The sequence below is a fragment of the Schistocerca serialis genome, chromosome 3, assembly GCF_023864345.2.
Source record: "Schistocerca serialis cubense isolate TAMUIC-IGC-003099 chromosome 3, iqSchSeri2.2, whole genome shotgun sequence".
In the NCBI taxonomy this organism is placed as follows: Eukaryota; Metazoa; Arthropoda; class Insecta; order Orthoptera; family Acrididae; genus Schistocerca; species Schistocerca serialis.
The window spans coordinates 663367718-663391004 of NC_064640.1; the positions used below are offsets into that span (position 1 = coordinate 663367718).

The 23287-nt window shown below is 38.3% G+C and overlaps 1 protein-coding gene across 2 annotated transcripts in view; it reads left to right on the top strand.

The window, feature by feature from the left end:
* LOC126470545 (myotubularin-related protein 2) overlaps window positions 1-22807 on the top strand; it is a 190249-nt gene extending 167442 nt beyond the window's left edge. For both annotated transcript variants that reach the window (XM_050098477.1, XM_050098478.1), the window contains one exon: window positions 22447-22807. In XM_050098477.1, coding sequence (XP_049954434.1) covers window positions 22447-22593 — 147 coding nt within the window. In that variant the 3' untranslated portion in view covers window positions 22594-22807. The remainder of the gene's footprint in view (window positions 1-22446) is intronic.
* Window positions 22808-23287: the final 480 nt, after the last annotated feature.

Below are 23287 nucleotides of genomic sequence, written 5' to 3' on the forward strand. Positions count from 1 at the left end.
GACGTCGTTTAGCTTCTGTTTGTCTGAGAGGTTTTGGCTGCGTTTAAACTGGGAGTGAAGCTCTCTTTGCTTTCGCAGTAGTTTCCTAGCTTTGTTGTTGTACCACGGTGGGTTTTTCCCGTCCCTCACAGTTTTACTCGGCACGTACCTGTCTAAAACGCATTTTACGATTGCCTTGAACTTTTTCCATAAACATTCAACATTGTCAGTGTTGGAACAGAAATTTTCGTTTTGATCTGTTAGGTAGTCTGAAATCTGCCTTCTATTACTCTTGCTAAACAGATAAACCTTCCTCCCTTTTTTTATATTCCTATTAACTTCCATATTCAGGGATGCTGCAACGGCCTTATGATCACTGATTCCCTGTTCTGCACATACAGAGTCAAAAAGTTTGGGTCTGTTTGTTATCAGTAGGTCCAAGATGTTATCTCCACGAGTCTGTTCTGTGTTTAATTGCTCGAGGTAATTTTTGGATAGTGCACTCAGTATAATGTCACTCGATGCTCTGTCCCTACCACCCGTCCTTAACATCTGAGTGTCCCAGTCTATATCTGGTAAGTTGAAATCTCCACGTAAGACTATAACATGCTGAGAAAATTTATGTGAAATGTATTCCAAATTTTCTCTCAGTTGTTCTGCCACTAATGCTGCTGAGTCGGGAGGTCAGTAAAAGGAGCCAATTATTAACTTAGCTCGGTTGTTGAGTGTAACCTCCACCCATAATAATTCACAGGAACTATCCACTTCTACTTCACTACGGGATAAACTACTACTGACAGCGACAAACACTCCACCACCGGTTGCATGCAATCTATCCTTTCTAAACACAGTCTGTACCTTTGTAAAAATTTCGGCAGAACTTATCTCTGGCTGCAGCCAGCTTTCTGTACCTATAACGATTTCAGCTTCGGTGCTTTCTATCAGCGCTTGAAGTTCCGGTACTTTACCAACGCAGCTTCAACAGTTTACAATTACAATACTGATTGCTGCTTGGTCCCCGCATGTCCTGACTTTGCCCCGCACCCGTTGAGGCTGTTGCCCTTTCTGTACTTGCCCAAGGCCATCTAACCTTAAAAACCGCGGAGCCCACGCCACACACGACTCATGGTAAAATTTTACAGTTAAGGAAAAAAACTATACGTGTACGCTACCCAAGTTCAATTACAACAGTAGAACTATTTATAGAACTAATGATAGTGTTTTCGAAATTGTCTGACTACTAAGAAAGCAACTACCTGTATTAATATACTACTCCACAGCTAATACCAACACCAACACCACTTCACAAAGTTATTAGCTAAAACTAAAAATTCAAGTGGCCACTGGAAACTCAGTAAAGTTAAAATGCTGTATGAAAATTTTACTGAAATATTTCACTAGAAACAATAAGTAATGTCAGCTGAAATCTAAAGCACGAAATTTACTAACCGTCTTAAACACTCAAAAAACTCTAAAAAAATACAGTGAGCGAATGTTTCCAAAAGTTTATTAAATCGTTATTTTGCCACAAACAGCATGAAACACAGCTGAAAACTATTAAATTTAATAACTGTATAACAGTGTGTAAATAACTTCGTCAGTTCTTAACTTTATAACCACTACAGTTGCAACTGCGCACTGCGTAATGTAAATGCAGTACTGAGGCGTGATGTTTGGACAAACGACATAAGCACACTCAAGAATAACAGACCATTCGAGTCAATAACACAGGAAAAAAGACTGAGATTAATGAATATCCATTAATAAGTTACTTTTACAGCAAATATTAACACAAATAAACTTTATAATAAGTAACTTAAGACTAAAACCTTATATTGATGAGCAATTTCAACAGCGTCCAGCACACGTGACATCACACCAAAGATCCTAAAATGTAGATGTGTGTTGTCAAACTGAGTGGCGAAGGCTCCTCGTGATGGACACTCATAACAGCTGCAATGTTCTCTGGATATATACCATTTGAATGCCACCTGGAGGCTTCTTGTTAAAGACTGGGCCATTTTCTTTAAAATTACCCACCCACATAGCTATTGCATGTGGAGATGGCACCCATCCATGATAATGCTGTTGAAGTTTTCTTTGAGCAACAGACTGTCACACTGCTTGTAAAATGCTCTCACAGCGATAGCAAGTTCCACACTATTCCAATGCTGCAAGATTGCTAAATGGCTACAGTTTGACAACAACTACACACCAGTTCTGAACAATTGCTGGCACTACACTGTTGACAATACTGACATTCAAAATTTGTAGTTTCCCTCCACCACCCTGTGTAAATGTGACTTGTATTATTTGAGTAAATATGTATAAGATGAAAATATAGCACTCTACAAGTGCTGAGCCTGTTTTCAGTTATAATTGATTTTGGTTCTAAGTTGTCATTATAATGATGTTTTGTCTGAATTTCTGTTTCATCATGGTGGCATCTTGTCTGTAAAACTTGGAAAATTGAGAATTCTCAGAAGTAACTTTATTGGTAAAGTTAGGGAAATCTTGGGGAATTCTGAAACACTACACAATTCTCATAGAATTGAATTGGTTGTGGGCTGAAAGAAACATATTAAATCATTTTGCTACAAATAACTGTGCAGTCCTGCGTGGGAAACAATATGGATTTTAGTAAGAAAAAGTGATGAAGCAGAGTGAATTGTGTAATGTTTTTAGCTCGTTCAAGGATCACCAACCTGAAGAATTTTTGTTATTGTTTGTGGGTTCTCAGTTACTGTCTCTGGGTTCTCAGGTTCATGGTCCATTTCCCATTGCACGATTGTGAGTGTGACAAAGTGTAAGATGCACCTGAGAATTTGTCACATACAGGAATACTGATCCAAATTTTGTTGATTGGCATTGATTGTTCAGGGTTCAGTTCTATTTATTAATTTCAGTGCAGAGTAGTACTTCGTAGATTTTCTTCTAGTGTCATGCTTAAACAATGGACCCAGTGTGTAGAGCATCAGGTTTGAAATGTGATTCATTGTTGCCATCAAAGTCTATTAACTCCAATTACAAAATTTCAGTGTGTTGTCCTTTTGTGAGGATTTGTCACATACTTCAGTTTATCGCATAATGGTATGACATGATGTGGCAGATGATGGTAGTAATGAAATTTTCAGGAGTAACAAGAGCTTATAACTTACAGAATTGTTGATAACACTGGAAATAAACTACTGTGTTGTTTTCAATGTTCCCATGTCTAGCTAATGGTTCAGATAGAAACCTCCTGAGCCAAACATTTTATGTGTCTGTTTCTGTAGTGTCTTTGGCTTTGTCAGTCAGAACGAGGAAGTCCTACAGCATAATTAGGAGCACCCACTGCATTATTTTGACAAATGTATCTTGCATGGCATTGTTTGCCGTTTTTGCTGAATGATTACAAGTTCTTATTCAATAATTCCAGCTGAAGAAAGTATTTCATTTTGAAAATTGCATAGGGTATTCTACTTGTGTTGTTTTGAAAATAATGGGGTTTTCTGTCCACATAAATATTCATTTTGTTTTCTTGTACTGTAGAACAAGTAAATTTATCTACTGGTAAATTTGTTGGTAGCTTTAACTTTGCTTTATTTAGTATTCTAAACTGGATAGTTACTGCTATAGTATTCTAAACTGGGTAGTTACTGCTATGAACCACACAGGTATTTTGAAACACTTACAAGACAGCCAGAATACCAAGGTCTCATGTATAATTTTGTTTAAAACACGACAAAAACGTACAGGGGGTTGCTGGTTGTTGTCATAAGCAGGGCATGAGTGTTTTTCTAGTGTTCTTTGCAGGTAGTTAAAAGGATGACATTGCTTTTGTAATGAGTGTCTCATGATATTTTCATCATAATATTCTCAGAAGTGAGAGAGAACTCAGAAGTAAATTAAAAGTGTTTCCACAACCAGTGACTTAAACACCCACTGACCACACACAAGAAAATTGACTTTGAATGCAGGAAAAAAAAAAAAAAAAACCAATTGGAGCTGTGACACCTGGGCATATGGCATGGAATGGCCTGATGTGGACTCGCCACTGTGTCAGTCACATTTGACAAATGCGATTCCAATCAAAGAGCAGAGGCTGCTTTTCCACATTATGCCTGCACATACTGTGCATCTGATCCAGTCAGCCTTCTTTGTTGGTCATACAGTGCAGTGCGTGGCGTTCCTTGTTAGAGCAAAGCCCAAAACAGAGTGATGCTGATCGTCCCAGTTCTCATCACAGCCTTTGCTGTGAACAACAAAATCCTTAGGTCTGTCTTAAATTTTGAACCCTTAAGTCACAGACTCTGTTTGCCGTTCATGTGTTGTGCAAACAAAATGTACACATTTATTAAAGTTCATACACCAGCGCACAATAAAAGTATGAAGTACTTGGGGGAAAAAAAATGGAATATTTACGTTGAAGAAGTGTGAATATCCGTGTAACACTATACGACACTATTGGTATTTTAATGCAGTAATTGGATGAGAAACAAAGTTTAAGGATATTCTTGTGTGCTACTCAGCACATGAAGAGACCATCAGAAATGGAATATACCTTGTTTAATTATGTGAGAACCATAAACTTTACCTAATGTCTTCACATTTTCGTCACCTGCCCAGAATGCAAACAACATGGCCATCACCTAATACAGAAGTAGGAGAGTTCTAGACACAGTTTTGATGTACCTCTAGGCACACAGCCCATAAATAACAATTGTCACGGTCAAAAAAGGAGAGAAATGTAGACTCTGACCACCATGTTTCACTTAAGAAGTCCAAACCTATGCTTCTTAACAGGAAGAACACAAACACCACCGTGTTCCAATTCAGAACCAAGAAACTGAAAAAAAAAAGACAATAAATTCAAAGAGCTTGCTCAACCAGCAGAGGACGACTTCCAGAATATAAAATCACAGTTGGCACTGGCTGCAAAAAAAATTGGCACCGTTCAAAAAGAGAAACACACACACTTAGTTGTATAACGACTGTGAAAAGGCATTGAGGAATTGTGTAATTGCTAAGATAAAATGCCTAAGACACAAGGAAGAATATATGATCATATATTTATGCAGTGAATGCAAACAGCAAAGCAAATACACAGTGAGAGGGAGAAGTACAACAAGGAACTATTGAATGCTATATAAGAGAATAGTGAAATGGTCCTGCGATTACTATAGAAATTTAAAGTTAGGTTACAAACTTTCTTCCAGCTTCTAAATTGTGGAAAACCAATCATCAGAGCTGTTAGTGAATCCTCAAATCCCATGCCATTATCTTTTGTGATGTAAATTAAAGACAGTTACAGCAAGGCTACTTCAATAAACAAAATGCAGAACAGACCCATACTGTCACATTGTAAAAACGGAACGTAATATGTGAGTGTTCAAGATTTTTTTATCATTTAGCATACAGAGAAGCCTGAAACAAGTATGACTGCACCTACCCTGTTCAGATGACCACAGCTACCCCTAAAAAGTTATCATATACAATAAGGATGAATATTAATTCTCCCTCCTCATCACTAACCTCTAGTGGTCACCTTGGTTCATCTGTCCATGTTAGAGAGGACACTTCTCTCCCTCTTCCTCCCCCTCCAACCATACAATTGCATTTTCACTGGGACCTCAGACCACTCCACCTGTGTAATAAAGACCTGCACCCAAGTGACACAACATAGCAGAAGGGGTAGTTCTTCCAGGAATTACTCCTGTATCACAACCCTATGCCCTATTGACAGCCAGCAGCTGCAAGTGGCCCAGACATTGAGCCACATTACAGCCCCTCCTCATCTGTACCAAATTCTTATGTAGATACTGTGGGATCTTGGCCACATGTCTCTTATAGGGTGCCTAAAGGATGCTGCATTCACAGAATGCCGTACAATAATTCAAGCAAAGTCACACTAGTAGTTTTTATTACAATTAAGAAGGATGACAATACTTAACTTGGAATTTACAATGGTGTCGCAAGTGGGAGGCGACATGCAACATTAATCCAAGTCCTTTGCTATATGCAATGTTCATGCAAGTTTGAGACACAGTTTGTGGATCTCTAATAACTGCTATCGTAGTGTTCTCTGCTAGCCCTGTCTGCTGAATACTGAGCAGCCAAGGCTGGCAGGAGTGGCACTTATACTCTCCTCTTGTAGAGGTAGTTCCTGTCATGGTGCAGTCCTAATCAGCGCACCATTGGCTGACGTCGTTTCACCGCCTTCTCTTCTCTTGCGTTCTTAATCTTTGTTCTGGCACTTGTGCTTATGCCAAAACATTCCTCCCCCCTCCCCCCCCCCCCTCCCCAAGTGATGGACTGTCATCGTGTAGTTAGTGCGATCACGGTGGGGGAGACAGGAGTGTGGGCAGATCGCCGGGCTGGAAACTGTGGCTGCAGGGGACATCAAGCTTCCAGCCGTATCCCACCATCCGGCTTGCGCTCTTGTGGAAACATCCCTCGGAAAATGATCAGAAGGGTACGTGTCCACCTCCTGCTGCCATGAACCATATGAAGAAGGTGCCGACTGCTGCTGTGTGGGTGGGTACAGCTCCATTGGTAGGACGGGAGGAGGTGGAGGTGGTGAGGGCTCAGTCTCCATGGGGTCATCCAGCGGTGTTGTGGGGACACCCAGTGGCGGCTGCTGTGGCCACGCTGTCCTCTAGATCCGTGAATCTGGGGAAAGAAAGACTGAAAGATCATCGTGTACATGACAGACATGAAATTGATTTTGATGGCGGCGCTGCAAGCCATCTGGACCTGAAAGAAGATACATACAAGTGCCAAGTTGACAGATGATCTCACCTGATGCCCACTCTCTGCTGCCATTAAAAACCCTTTAAAAGACAATATCATACGACTTGAAGTGATACTTGCAGCTTTCCTTCAGTGCCGGATGCTGAGGAGGGTGGAGCAGTGTCCAATGGCGGTGGCCATGAAGCAGTTCTGCCGGCGATGGTCCATCTCGTGGGTGCTAACGATACGAGACGAGAAACAGTTGCAATACTTGATGTCTGGTGTGTGTAGAGTGAAGTTTGTTCATCTGTTGCTTGAAGGTTCTTACAAAACATTCCGCTCTGCCATTTGACTGTGGATGGAATGGTGCAATAGTTAGATACTGTACACCATTGCATTGGCAGATGTTTCAAATTCATTTGACGTGAACTGAGGTCCATTGTCTGACACTATCACTTCAAGTAAATCATCAAGGCAAAAAATCGATGACAACACCTAAATTGTGCTACATGACATTGTCGAGGTCTTCGGCACAGCGAAAGGAAACTTGCTATATGAGTCAACCACAATCAACCAATGGGTGTTCCAAAAAGGTCCTGAGAAGTCTATGTGCACTTGTGGCCATGGCAATTGCGACTTAGGCCAAGCAGAGATTTTTTGTGGCGGAGCAGACTGATTTTCCACATATACGTGACACTGTGACGAGATCTGTTCTGTTTGAGCGTCTAAGTACAGTGTCGACGCACTGGCTGTTTAGTACGAACAATCCCCTTGTGTCCTTAGTGAAGTGACTGCAACACTTCTTTTTGCAAAGCTTTAGGGATCAACACAAGTGACTGTCCACTGTTATTTTGAACAAGAATTACACCTTTCTTTACAGTGAGGCTATGCTGATGGGCAAAGTATTGGTGCACTACAGATTTCTTTATGCTAGGCAAGGAATGAGGCCAAGATGTGCATATGTACTTGAGCAAAATGTTCAAATCTGGATCAGCTTCCGTGGCCTGTGCAATCTTCATGTAGTTCAGCAGGAAAGATTAAAGCAATTCAGAATACTAAGCATCCATGTGACACCAAGAGTGCAGCAGAAGCATCAGAGTCTGTATCAGGCCAATCAGAAGACGTGAAAGAGTGTTCGCATTACCATGTTGAGCTGTTGGATGATCTGGTACTGGTATCGAGACAACAACAAAGCCCATTATTGCAATTTTTGGGTGGTTCGTACAGGAACCAGTTTTGTCGGATGAAACAAGGACTGCAAAGGTCTGTGATCCATTACTAAGAAGAATTTTCTGCCATACAAGTAGTGGTGGAATTTGGTGACACCATGCACAATAGCCAAAGCCTCTTTTTCAATTTGTAAATAATTACACTGAGCTTTGGACAACACTTTTGACACGAAAGCAACAGGCCTGTCTTTATCACCAATTCTGTGCAAAAGCACTGCACAGATTCCGAATTAGGAAGCAGCAACTTGCAATACAACTGGTTTTACAGGCTCAAAGTGAACTAAGCATCGATTACTGAGCAATGCATATTTAAGTTTTTGAAAAGCCACCCTCTTGTGACGCAAGTGATGCAGTGGAGCTGCGGTTTGTGCAGCATTTGATATAAACCGAATGTAATAGTTCATTTTCCCTGAAACTGACTGTAATTCTGTGATATTGCGAGGAACTGGCAAGTCTCATATGGCTAACAAATGCGACTGAAGAGGCTGTACACCTTGACTGTTTGACATGTCCAAGATACTGCAACTCAGGTTTAAAAAAAATCACACTTGTCCAGTCTACATTTGAGTCCTGTCTCAGATAACACACGAAACAAAGCACGTAAATTTGCATTATGTTTTTCAGGTGTATGACCTGCTATTACAATATCATCCAAATAGTTCGAACAGTTTGACACATGCACAGTCAGCTGTTCAAATACCATTGGAAAATATAGGGTGTGAAAGCACTGTCAAAAGGTAAACACAAATATTTAAACAAGCCCCTATGAGTATTTACTACACATGCTTTTTGAGAGTCTTTATTGAGCAGTATTTGAAGATACGCATCACACAAATCAATTTTTTAAATGTAGCGACCAGCGCCTAATCTGTCCATGACTCCTGTGGGTGTGGCAATGGATAAGTATCAATCACAGTTTCTGGGTTGACTGTAGACTTAGTCAACACAGAGGCAAATGCGACCTGAAGGTTTGGAGAGCAAAACCAGTGGACTTGCCCATTGACTAGCTGATATGGGTTCAATAACTCCGCCATCTTGCAATTCTTTAAGGTTCAGCAGTGATGTTGACCTTTAATGGAATGGGAACAGCTGTTGCCCGGCAAAATTTCTGCTGAGCATTGTCTTTCAGAGTAATATTGGCAACAAAATTGTTAGCTTTGCCTAAACCTTCAGAAAAGAGCTCCGGGAATTCTCAGAAAAGAGCTCTGGGAATTCTTTTAGCAAGCTAGCTAGCTACACTGTCTTTTGCATTGAATGCAGACACTGACAACACATTGTCCTGAATGTTAATGCCAAACAAATCAAATGATCAAGACCAAATATGTTCTTACACTCATGTGATTGTAGCACTCTAAAAGTCACTGTCAGTTTTTGCGAGCAATACATTGCAGGCAAAGTACATGTTCCGAGAACGGGAATGTCTTGTCCATTATAAGTTGTCATTTGGGTGCAAGTTTTAGACAGGCGAGGGGAGCCTAACAGCTCATATGTGTGATGATTGAGCAATGTGACAGAGGCACCCTGTCCAATTGAAATTTCAGAAGTTGCCCACAAATGAGAAAATGAACAAAAAGTTTGTTCGACTGACGTATCACTGAAGAAATTGCACGCTTACTAGTGTTGCTAATGCCTGTTGCAGACTTTGGATGTACTGCGTTAACGACATGGGCCTTGTGACAAGATTCTTGTGAGTGGGCCGAGTTCTTGTGTTCGTTCTATTGCAAACATTCGGATTGTACATGTCCTTTCCTAACAAAAGCCTAACACTGAGCTTGTCGGGAAGGGCAGTCTTGGCGTTTGTGCTGTAAATAACACTGCAGGCAAGATTTAATTCTGTTCGCCCGTGTAGCCGCCTGTTTAGAGAACTGCTTACGCAGGGTGGAAGGTTAACTCAGTGTGGCTAGCGCATGCTGCCGCTGCGAAATGGGGCAATCACAAGCAAGGGACTCAAGCTGGCAAATAGCTGGCTGCTCAAATGTATGAACTGACAAGGCACCGGAATCGTACTCATTTAGTATTTGCACTACCTGCTGAAATGGGGGATCGGACTGTTCCAAAATTTGTTCTCCGAGTTTGACATCAGGTACATTGTACACAATTGCATTACGCAACATAACATCTGAGTATAAAGCACCGCAAGCACATTTGAATTTGCATTTACTTGTCATACCCTGCAAATCTGTTACCAACTCGCAATAATTTTGGTCTGACTGTTTGTTGCAATTTAAGAACTGCTATCTCATTCACTTGTTGTTCATAATAGTGAGTTAGTGACACTACCACATCGTCATAAGCAAGTTCACTCGGAGTGGCGTTAGGGAACAGTTTTTGTAGGAGCCTAAACACTGCACTTCCTACTGTCGATAGTAGATGGGGAAGTTTCGCACTACCTGGTACATTGTGGGTGATGACGTGGGCTTCAAATTGTGACAACCAGTCAAGACATTCTTCTTCTTGTTCACAAAACTGTCAAAAAGGTAGTGTAGCATCTGTAGTAGGCGGTGCCTGTTCCATTGGGCGCACAGTGTTGGCTGGTAGCTGCTGCACTGTGTCGAGTAACGTGGAGATTTGTTGAGCCTGGAACTGAAACATCTGCATTAGCTGTGTGGCATCTAATGCTTGTGGCTGTGGTGCCTGAGCGGGGGGCAGGACAGGTAGGGTGGGCATGTTGGAAGACACAAATACAAAAATCAGACAAGACAAGCAAGAAAAATTAGGACACAAGCAAAGAAAAGTTCTGCAATGCCCACCTGAAAACACTGATTAGCAAAAATGACAAGAAACTTTTAAAGCAAATAAGCACCCCTGCAGAGTACAGACAAGAGGAAAATTAAGGCGCCTCAATTTGTGACCTGTGCTAGGACTGAAGACAAGTCTTCCTTTCTTGAAATTAATTATACAACAGTTGAGATTGCAGAGGCACATTTACTACAAGGTGACGGTTTTGATCATCACATGATCATCTTCAGACCTTCAGAACTGTAATATGATACAGGCTGTAAATTAGAGGGATACATGAAAAGAACTTAAAATTATCTATAAAATTACAAAATGTAGATATACCCGAACTAACGGACAGTGGCTGTGCACAGAGCGGGGACTGCTGAATGATGTTAGTCAGCTACTGGAGAGAGCAGCACAGCCATTTCTTAAATACTTGAGGCTCTGCTTACAGCTAACAGCATGATGTCAATGTTAGCAAATCAGGTATAAGTCAAAAGAATTATGCATAAAGAGATTATCTTAATCTTAAATAGAACATCAAAATTACATAGAAGAATTTTATAATAAAGAAGAAGCAACTTGTTAATACAGCTGTTGTCAAATAAATATACCAAGAACTTTATAAAGGAAACAAGTAACCATTGAATTCATTGTGTATAGGTTGGTCTGTAGGGGCGTGCTGGAAAAGAAATTGATGTTGTTGGTTACTATAGAGATGGTAGACACTAATCTCGGGCAATTTCCGTTGAAGTGGCCACAAACTTTAGTAAATGAACCTTTATGGAGAACACTCCATAGCTGCAGTCCCAGGATGTAAACAAATGGTATCTGTTAATGTACATATTGATATATATGCTAAATGGTTGTTGATTGTAATATGAAAGCAAATAATAGCATAAGTGGTATGAGAGGCTAACAGTATTAAAGAAAAATGCATGCCCATATTTCTAAAATATATAATGTGAATATTATTAAGATAAATCAGAAACTAACAAAGCAATTATAATTAAGACAAATTAAGGCAGTACCCTCATCATTATTAGTAAAGATTACAGTTTCTTAATATCAAAGGAATTACTGAGGTTAACAAAGACCTAAATGCAAATTTTCAAACTAAAATTAATGACAGTATAGTTTTCACATGAAGAGAAAGCAACACTTAGTTGTGACTCCTATATTACCTAGGCTGAGATCACAAATTAAATTATATAATTAAATTATATAAATTTATTAATTCACACAGTTGTAAACAATATTAACTGCCCCCCTCTTACAATCTAAATAACAATCTTAATTAAATCTTAAAAACTTTTCACATTTATGAAGAAACTTTTAGTATTAAAAACAGTTATGAATTGACCAATGTAGTGATTCCAGATAATGCCAGATTCACGTTGTTAGAGGTTGCCAATCTTTATACCGACATAAAAATTCATGAGACTATCAAAGGCATTAAGACAATGTAATACATCACAAAATCATGAGCACCAAACTGCTAGAAACCACTCATGCTTTCAATTGTTTTCTGTTTAATAATAGAATCTGTATTGAAAATGGTGCTCTTACTACGGGGGTTCATTTGCCGGCATGTTAGCCAATATCTCGTAAATTATGTCAAACTGTTATTTTTCAGAAATAACCAATAGAATTATTTAATATAAAAGATACATCAACAACTCGTTGTTATATAAAGGCTCCAAGAAAGAAATTGATGTCATCACCATCACCTTAAAAAATGCATATCCGAATCATTACTATTTATTACTTTCACAGTAGAGCATGAAAATCAAATAAATATTAATTTTTTAGAGCTTGCAGTTTCAAATGAAAATAGAAAACATTGTATCCCTGTTTACAGGCAACCAGCATCAAAGGATGTAGTAATTAATGGCACTTCATGTCATCCTACTAAATATAAAATTGCATTCCTCAAATTAATGATACATAGGTTATTAAAATTACCTCTTCAGTGTGATGCAGTCCAAAAAGAAACTGGCACTTTAAAATAAATTTCTCCATTTCTTACAACCTGGATGTCGACAGGACATTAAACCCAATCTTCCTTAAAAACAGACTTCTTTTGCCCTGACTTTACATAGAAAATTACAACAAATAAACGACATTGTTACAAATTTCAATAGGAGGCTTATTAAAGTGGCTTACACGTGACTTACTTCATACAAAATAAACAAATAATTTAAAAACAAATCTGACAATGGTCTTCACAACTAACAACCCACTTAAAAGAAAAAAAGAAAAAACTGAAACATACAATTGACAAATCTAACAGATACCGAATTATAGCATCTACAAAATACAGTGCGATAATTGTGATAAACAATATATTGGGGAAACTGGCCATAACTTTTTAATACATTTCAGAGAGCATACTACAGGTATTGCACATACAAAGTTATTGTTTAGTCAGTATTTTTATGAATTTAACCACTCGGAAGGTTGCATTTGTAACAACGTGAAAATTGTACATAATGCACCTAAAAGGGCTATTTTTTAATATGTTAGAAGAAATTTAAATTTATTCGCATTAAAGAATCAAACCCTTCTCTGTTATAAACAAGCATCTGGACTTCAAAGATAAACATTGCTTTGATTTTAAAACTATACAAATTTATTTTATATCCTCCTTCACACTCTGTTTTTGTAACAAATATTATTGAGTTTAACGAATATTATTGTGCTTAATGATATTTTATTGAAATATAATGGCTTATCACTTTTTCCTTTAATTTCATATTATTATTTTACATATTCATATGATATTCATACATTGTATTAGTAATCGGTATATTAGGTCAGTCATAGCACAGCATTTTTAATTTGTATTTGTTCATCATGGAATTATCTTCATTAATTAATTTATGACATTACTTGTTTGCTCATTAGTTATCTCATTATATATATTAGAAATTTGGGCAAGTATTTTTCTTAAATATTGGTAGCCTCTCATACTGCATTTGTTGTTATTTTCTAGAATAATATGATCAACTGTGGATAGATATGTAAATTAATGGATACCATTTATTTATATCCTGGGAATACAGCAGTGGAGCATTTTCCACTAAGCATCATTTATCGATGTTTGTGGCCTCTTCAATGGAAAGCGCCTGAGACAGTGTCTACCGTCTCCATAGTAACCAACTACTCTGTATATCTATGGAATGTCTGCTGGACACCATCTATCAATAGTCACAGACATCTCTTTGTAAATCACCCTGCTGCTACGCCTTTGGAACGGCATCCACCATCTCCGTAGAAACCAACAACATCCTAATTATTTTTCCAGTGTTCCCCTAGAGGGCAACGTATACACAATGTATGCAATGATTATGTGTTTGCTTTTTAAAGTTCTTAGTATATTTATTTGACAATAGCTGCATCAACAAGTTGTTGTTTATTAATTATAAAATTATTCTACGTAATTTTGACATCCTACTTACTAGTAAGTACATTGTTTTGTACATAATTCTTTCGACTTAAACCTGATCAGTTAGCACATCATCATACTGTCAGCTGTAGGCAGAGCCTGCAGTATATAAGAAATAGCTGTGCTGCTCTTTCCAGCTGGCAACTATCATCATTCAGCAGTTCCTGCTCCATGTACAGCCATTATCCACCAGTATGGTTATATCTATATTTTGTAATTTTTTGGCTGATTTTAAACTTTATGTATTTCTCTAATTTATGTCCTTATAAATTACAGTTTTGAAGGTCTGAAGATGACCATGTGATGACTGAAAGCAGGCACCTCGTAATAAATGTGCCTTTGCGATCTAGACTGTTTTATAATTAATTTCAAACATTCTATTTTGATCAGACTTTCTCCAGCAATGTTTTCAAAAAGAATTAATTTTTCTTACATACAAAGCCATTGAGTTTTGTGGAGGAAATCATAGACAAATACGGCAAGACCACCTCATTAAAAAACTGCAGAACGGATCAGTACTGATTAGAAACATCCTTGTCACAATTATCTCTCACAGGAATGTAAGTATGGTCAAAGGTACAATCTTCCACAGGGACTTTACAATTCAAACGGATGAGGAATTACATGCTAACTTTGAAAGGACATGGCATCCATTTTGTCTGTCCAGTCAAATGAAGGCTAAAGGTAACAAACAAGACAATGAAGCTTTTATCTTGAGTTTTGTGAGTGAGTTACTATTGTATGAAAATCAGATTATGGTCTACCGATGTGATGTAAAACAATATGTACCACCCACCATGAGGCTCTTAAAGTGCATGAAATTCGACCACATACCTGACACATCATAAGAAAGGAACATAATGTCCGAGAGAGCAAGATCTTAATCATTTAGCTTATCGGGAAGCCAATAACAAGTACAGTCATCTTTTCCCTGTGCAGACAACAGCAAGATACTCCCAAAAAGTACCCTTTTCATCATCTACAACAACGATGAATATTCCTTCTCCCTCCTTGTCACTAGGCCACTACGGCCTCCATAGTTCATCTATTTGTGTGAGGGAAGAGGCTCTTTTCCCTCCCCTCTTACCTTTAAAACAGTGCTGGGATTCTGGCCCTCTCCAGCTCTGTAATAAATTGACACCCCCCAAAATGGAGCAGTGTTTACTGCTGGCCAGGCCAGACCCGGAGGAAAATAATAAACCAAAGGTACAGGCAGACCCATCTGTCTTGGATTCCTTCCCTCTTCCTCCCCTCCTCCATTGCTATTGAACTGGTGCAAGTCTGCTCTCAATATCAGTAGAAGTATTACTTGTCATGTGTATTATTCGCTCATCTTTCCCACTTCCCCGATTCAAGTTGCAACCCTCAACTGCTAGAGGGCTTCTAATTGTAGGGAGTAATGCATGTAATGGAACTGTCAGTGTATGAGAAACAGCATGCTGAATTTGAAGAGTTCATCCACACATGGAGCACCCTATCCTTCAGCACAGCACACATGAGCACTGCGACATCTGCAGCAATCCTGCACCTTGGGTGCACTGTCATCGATCATCCACCACACAGTACCAACTTGGCCCCATCCAGTTTTCATATGTTTCCAAAACTTAAAGAATGCCTTAGAGGACTTCACTTCGTTAGTGATGACATGGTGCAAGCTGAGGTGAGGTTATGGTCCCATCAACAAAGTCAAACGTTCTACAGTGACGATAGCAACAAACTTGTCTATCATTAGGAGGGATGTGTTTTTCACTGGGGTAACTATGTTGAGAAATAACATCAAGAATAAATATGTAAAATGTTAATAATGTTTGATTTATTTAGAAAGCAATAAGAGTTTTCACATAAAAAATTTGAAGGCACTACTTTTAAGCATGTCTTTGTAGATGGCATCCCACAGGTGGTGGTAACCCAAACTGAGTCATGATTAATAATTCTATCATTTTTCACACTGTCGTTAGACCCATATGCAAGAATAATCCATTGTGATGGCTGTTGTTGCCACCTAGTGGAACTGAAACATTTGCTCTCACTTTGCTCATTGTGTTGCATGGGTTTTGTAAATAATTCATTTCAATATTATGCAGCCATGATTCACTAAACTGATAGTTCATTAATATTCACACCTGTCAGTACAAGCTTCCTTTGGAAATGGAATTACTAAATTATTCTTGAAGTCTGAGAGTATTTCTCCTCTGTCATACAACCTGCACACCAGTTTTGGAATAGTTTTGTCATGGCTGGGTATCCCAAGGATATCAGTTGTTCTGACAGATTGTTGTTTTCTCCAGGAACCTTGTCCTGTCTTTGATCTTTCAGTGATCTGTCAAATTTGTCTTGCAGTATCATATCTCCCATCTCGTATTCGTCTACTTCCCCTTCCCTTTCTATAATATTGCCTTTGAGTTCATTTCCTTTGTTTTGCAACTCTATATTTGTACCACCTGTCAGCTTTCCCTTTTTTGCTTAGAACTGCTTTTCCATGTGGAATCTTGATATTTATACAGTTGCTTCTCTTTTTCTCCAAAGGTTCCTTTAACTTTCCCATAGTCAGTATCTATCTTTCCACCTCACCCAAATATAAGAAAATTCTGAATTTAAGACAACCCACCCCCTTTTTATGGGGGGACGGGGGGGAGGCCTCTTGAAAAAAAGTATTTTTTAACATATTCCAAGCAATTAAAAACTTTTATTGATGTGTGGTATCTGCCAAAAAAGTTAACATTACGTCTATCCTAAACTTATGCCATACAATTAAAGTTAAAACAAATGAGCCCTAGGTCACAATTTTTAGTCTTATTAACCAGGGTTCAACATGTCAAGAGTGCCTTCATCAGAATTTAAATGTTTTAAGGGGCCTATAACATAATTACAAATTTATGGGAAAAGAATTTTTTTATATATAAAACTGGAATTACGTACTGACTGACAATACAAGACAGAGACAGTACTTACATGTCACATATAAAATAAATAACAGGCTAGAAGGGCTTTAGTCTCACAATTTTTTAAAAAGAGTGCATGAAGGTGAGCCACTATGGGCTGCTCATCTCTGTAAAGCCACAGGTAGCAAAGGACTGAGGCACACGCGTTAAAAAGGGAGGGGAGTTGAACGTGACACCAAGAGTACCATGTGGTAGCTGTTAATATAAGTAGGCTACTTAACATTTAAAATATAGACAGCTGAATGTTAAAATTAAATTGTAACATTTTGCTTGTGTAAAAGCATAGAAATATAATTTGAAAACTGATTAACAGTACAGTGTAAATAAATATAAAGTGAAACAGCTTTAGTCACAGTTTAAAGTAAAATCTGTGGAAGGCGAGCCACTACGGGCTGCTCACATGTCGTGCTTCAGACTCTTGTGCCATATATCTAGGGCGCCCATATGATAGTTTGCAGGGGGGATTTAGACCTGGGGTGTGTACTATTTTTAGTACAATAAAACCCCAAATTAACAAACGAGTTTTTAAGAAAATCCTGCTCTTAATGAATATTTCCATAAGTCCCAAACTAACTCCCATAAGAACAGTCTTATTGCGCTCCACTTTCAGCAAACCCCACTGTAAGAAAAAGTCCATTTTTAAGGAATAGACATTAAACATTTTGCAAATTAAAATTCAGTCTTTATATAATTCTTGCCATGTTAAAGTGAGTTTGATTTCTCTCCATTTAATTTCACACAGGATGTATTTTTATCATGTGACACAGTAAATGGTAATAAATACAGCTGGTCGACACACTTAAATCATAGTCAATAACTCAACTAATACTGGCAGACGTGTTGAAAGAATCAGAAATAGATTTCCATTTTACTTAGGCACGTGATGTGATGTCATAGTCATCGAGTTTGCAAAGTGCAAAAATTGCAGTTTTTTTTTTAACCGAAGTGTCGAGGTTGTGAAGTTTGCTTCTGTGAAGTTATGGCCTGCAAACATTGAAAGCTTACAGTTCAGCAAAAGCTGACAATTATTCGTGATGTCGAAGACAATGTTAACATAAATGTACATGAAGAGTGCAAGTACAACAGCCTACTTGCACTCTTCAAGTTGCCATCACCCATCCCAAATGATGAGTGGGCTCAAAACCCTTGTACACAGAGCCAATAGAGTGTCGGATGCAGATAGTTTGTGTAAAGAGCTTACGCATTTGAAGGATAATTTTTTTTATGGCAGAATGTGGGATTTTATGAAATACCATGCCAGTGTGGTATGCCCAATATGGGACAAGTGACATGTTCAGTGGAAGAATGTTACACAGAGCATAAACATTGCACACGCCTTCTGCAACCCATTAAGCCTTCAATTGCAGAACATTGTTTGTCCAACAGACGTTCAGTGGAGCATGACAGAACATTATTTCTAGCCACAACATCTGTTTGGGACTCCTTTATAACAGAAACCATTGAAATACATATTGCAGAAAGTCTAATGAACTGTGACAGCAGCTGCCAGTTGTACAATGTGTGGAATCCCATCATCTCCAAGATTTGCTTCAGACGAAGACACCAGAATACTCTGATGACTGCGTCAAGCGACAACATCAAAGACAGCTGACCTTTACAGTTCCCCCAGTGAGCGGGCTGCCACCGGGTGGTGTGGTCCTTCTGTCACCGTGACTATGATACCTGCTTGGCAATAGTCTCAACATGCTTTATAAGGCAGAGTGGAGAATGTCTTTGTCAGTCTTCGATGGCTCAGCTGAAGATGATTGCAGGTGTTCAGTCGAAATATCATTGAGTGAAGTCTGTGATGACTGGCTGCAATCCTGAAATCTCTTCAAACATTTAATTCACCAGAAAAATTTTAAATTTGATATACTACTGCTCTCATGTTCATGAAATATTGTTGTAGATTCAGTGGAATATACTGCAGGAGATATTGCTCTCTGCTTTACAGATCCGATGATCGCAACATAGTTTGCTGAAATCAGTCATCACAATAAATTCAGTACAATAGCGATCTTGGCTGTTTGAACTTGTACTTGCACCAATAGTTTAATCTGCAAACATAAGATGACCTGTATTTTTTGAATGACAAATTTGGGGGGAAAAACCTAGACTTATATTGGGTAAACATGGTATATCCTTCTAGAGATTTGCATTTGTTCTCGAGATATTCCTGCTTAGCCAACTTGCATGCTCTGTTAATCTCATCTTTGCCTGCTGAGTCACGATAGGCACAACAAAAAGGTTCACAATTATAGCTTTCGGTCATTAAGGCCTTTGTCAGCAGTACACACACACACACACACACACACACACACACACACACACACACACACACACACACACACACGTCTTCAGTCTGAGAGAGCTGAAACCACACAAGTCGAGCTGTAGCTACTAGATATAAGGACCATATTCCCACCAGAAGTGGTGACGATACGCGAGGTTCCACCTTCGCTGAACATCTTGTACAAATGGCTCACACGCCTGATCCCCCGGCCAGTACTGAGCTGCTTCATTCTGAAGTTAAGGGTATGAAATTAGACATATTAGATGAAATGGAGAGTTTTAAACATCTATGGTATGACAAAAATTGCACCCTTAACGACCAATTCCAGTTAAAAAACAAAATTTTTTCAAAGGTTTTATCCCCTTGCTCAGTGCTTCACATTCTACCATACGACATAGCAGATAGCCAATGCATTGATGCGGTTGCTCGGTGTCACTGATGGTCAGTTCGTTCAGTCACACTCTATGTTCCCTTAGCTTTAGTTATGATGGCTGCCCTTACAAACGTGGGCACACTAATACAATACACGTGCTTTTTTCTTTCATTTAACACCTTATAGTGAGTGATTCTTGTACATGTTCACAGTATTCTCACTTCTTAAAAGCTCCGATATTTCTAATACGGTCCAAATAGCCATTCCCACTTAGTTATAATTATCCAAGTTGTATATGGTGTTGCAAGGATGTTTTTAATCATATTCATTCCAAGTCCGAGGTCTGGCTTAAAATTAGGAAATAAATCCTTAACCTTTTTTAAAAACATTGAAGTGATGTCGTACGTCTCTTCACACACATATGCATACCATTTTGGTAACACTAATCACTTTGACCTCTTTCTGTCAGTAGGTAATAAGAGCAATGAAAGCGACATTGTACGTCCTTTCATGCAATTACATTAAGCCTGTCCTACTAATTTGACCCTTTCCTGCACTTGGAATTTAATATAGTAACTTTACATGCTTATCCAAGCGTAGTCTTCAAATAATATCACAAACCACAAGTAATTGAGAAATGGGTTATTCATCCCCTGCTTCTAGCTGATGGTATTTTGTCTGTCCTGTGTGCATGCATTTTGACCGTCCGTGGAATTTGCTATCCCACATACATAGTTTCAGCCTATCCACGTTCTATAGTTCTATAAAATCGTCCTTGAGCTAGGACATTATACATATACACTCATTAACTTCGTGCGCCTTTGACCCAGTCATCAAATCACTTTCGTAACACATTTTATGCCAATCACATGGAAGATGATGATTTCTCAATTTGCGCATGCGCGTTCCTTTCTGACATTCTCACAGCCTAGCTAGTGCCGCCACCTCAGTTTACCTGAGAGCCCGCAGCCCACCGAACGTTGGCTGGGGTGTGGAAGCAAGCATCTGACGTTTGAGCTATTGAAATGGTACACAGGTACCATTTATTTTACATTTTATATGAGTCTTTTGCCCTTTTGGACATTCTGTATTAATGTTAGACCATGCCTCTTTAGGCAGTTTGTAGTTTAAGTGTGTTCTGAAGAAGGCATGGTTATCCGCGCTGAAACCTAGGTCAACATCCGGTTTCTATTTGCAATCAAAACAGATTCTTTATAATCATTAAATTTCATTTATTTGTCACTTTATTGCTGCCAAGTCTACATGGAAATGTTTCATTAAAGACACCAAGAACACTATTTAAGAATTTCTTAGAGTTTTTGTCACTTGAGTTACGATGATCAAAAGGTCATGTTTTCTCTTCTAGCTTCTCACTAAATGTGAGCAAGTTTTCTTTGTTAAAGTTCCTTCTCATATGGCTTTTCACACTTGATATGTTCCAGTCTACATGTGGCAGCTCAGTGAACAATGTACAATGATCTGAAATACCTAAATCTAGACAAAATTGACACCTATCTTCATATACATAATTAGAACAATGTCAATACAGGTAGCGAATTGGCCATTTTCTCTTGTAGATTCAGAGAAATTCAGAGTCAAATGATATTTATGTAACAAGTCAATGAATCTTGAAGTGTAGCTACTATCACATGTGATATCAATATTAAAGTCAGCAGCTATTAGAAATTTTTTCCCCTCTCTACAAAAGTGTTCTAGCATAATTTGAGGCTTAGGTGAAAATAGTTATTTTGTTGATCTCCCTGGGATTCTGTCTATTGAGAGTACTATAACATTTACTGGGAAGTCCATTATTTCTACACTACAGCTCTCAGACAGACAATCTTCATTTAAAAAATTAAAACAATTTCCGATTTCATAGTTTATATCACTAAGCAGAAGTATACATAAGCATCCACATGACTTGTTTCTTCTGTGAAAGATACTTGCTTATCTGAAGTTTCCTATTTTGTTTAAAATTTTAATTTTATCCTCAGTAAACAGTCCCGCATTTAAACAAACAACTCTAGCATTTGCACATTCTGACAAAATAATTTCCAATTCATCTATTTTGGAACTTCCGTCGCATGAAGCATTAGTATTTAAACCATTTATATTCCAGTGCATAACATGTGTAATTTTACTATTACTTATAGGCTTTAGCACATTTTTTGCCAGATAATGGTTTGGTTTTGTCTTTCTTAATTCTATGCAATCACAGACAACTTCCCTGCATTGTTTGCACCTTATTCTTTTTAATAATTTATTTTTAACTGCTCTTACGGCTGTCCTACACCGTTTTCTATCCCCTCATCCCCTTTTTCTTTTTGCGCTTTGAAATCCACAGACATACCCACTATGGAAGACTTGATTACCGTAGTAGCTGCATCCCCCAAAACAGCACAATCCACTCATCCATCCATTTAGGAGACTTGCAGCCCATAATGCTATGAGTGTACCTATTTTGGTACAGCATGTATTAATAGAATATTGGTTATGTTTTGATAAAGGGTTGTCCATAATATAATAGAGAATACTGCTCCTTCCAATCCAAATCACCTATTTGGATAATCAGTGGTCATGTGCGATTTAAATTTCATCATTTAGGATAAGCACCTCTGTGTGTTAAGTAAGATGAGATTTATTCCTTTACTGTTGGTAATTCTTTTAGATATAGGCAATTTCTAAAAATTAGGTATATGCTAATAGAAACATTATCTGTGACTGATAACTGTGTAAATTCTTCTGTGTAGGATCCTGTTTGTCAGCGAACACGTGAACTGCTGGTGTTAAAGGAGCAACTGGAAAAACAAGTAGAAGAGTGTAGGCGTGAACAGCAGTTGAGAGCTGCGCGCACTGCAGCTACACCACCACGACTCTCATCTCCTGTACACACATAGAACTTATTTAATTGACATAGAATGTCAAATGGTAGTATAACAACATTAATTTATTGACTGTTTTTCATAGTTACTGTAAATGTGCAGTACCTGCTTTATGGATTCTAAGTTGTCCGTTGATCTGTGTAAATGTTCTTTGGTGTCCAAAAATGAGATATAAATTGTGTAGTTTTGTACAGTGTTGTTGTTTAAAGATTACATGATTTTTAGAGATTTTCCTGTGAATTGTTGTTTGTAAAGAGTTTTAACGGACATTAAATGTTTCAATGCTTGTCCTAATAAATTATTCGGTTTAAATGCAGCATGATGCACCAAGTTGCTGGGGGCTCATATCAGCAACATTGCACTTCAGAAATATTTTGAGAAGTCTCAAGATTATGATGTGGTAATTGACAATGTCAGTGCAGTGTATGTAAAGTTAATGACAGATAGTTCTGTTCTCTTATATGCTATCCCTAACTACAATGGAGAAGCATCACCAGTCCCAGATGCTTGTGTGGTACTTAAAGACTTATCATCATGGGAACCATACCATCTTTAGTTACTGAGAGATTCATTGCATTGAATCATCATAACATATCATCATTTCTTACGAGCTAAGTGTGCAGGTATGTTTTGTCAGTGTATATCTGCACAACACCATAAAATTGTGATTTCATATAATATTCTAAGAAAATTGAAAGTAATAAATGCT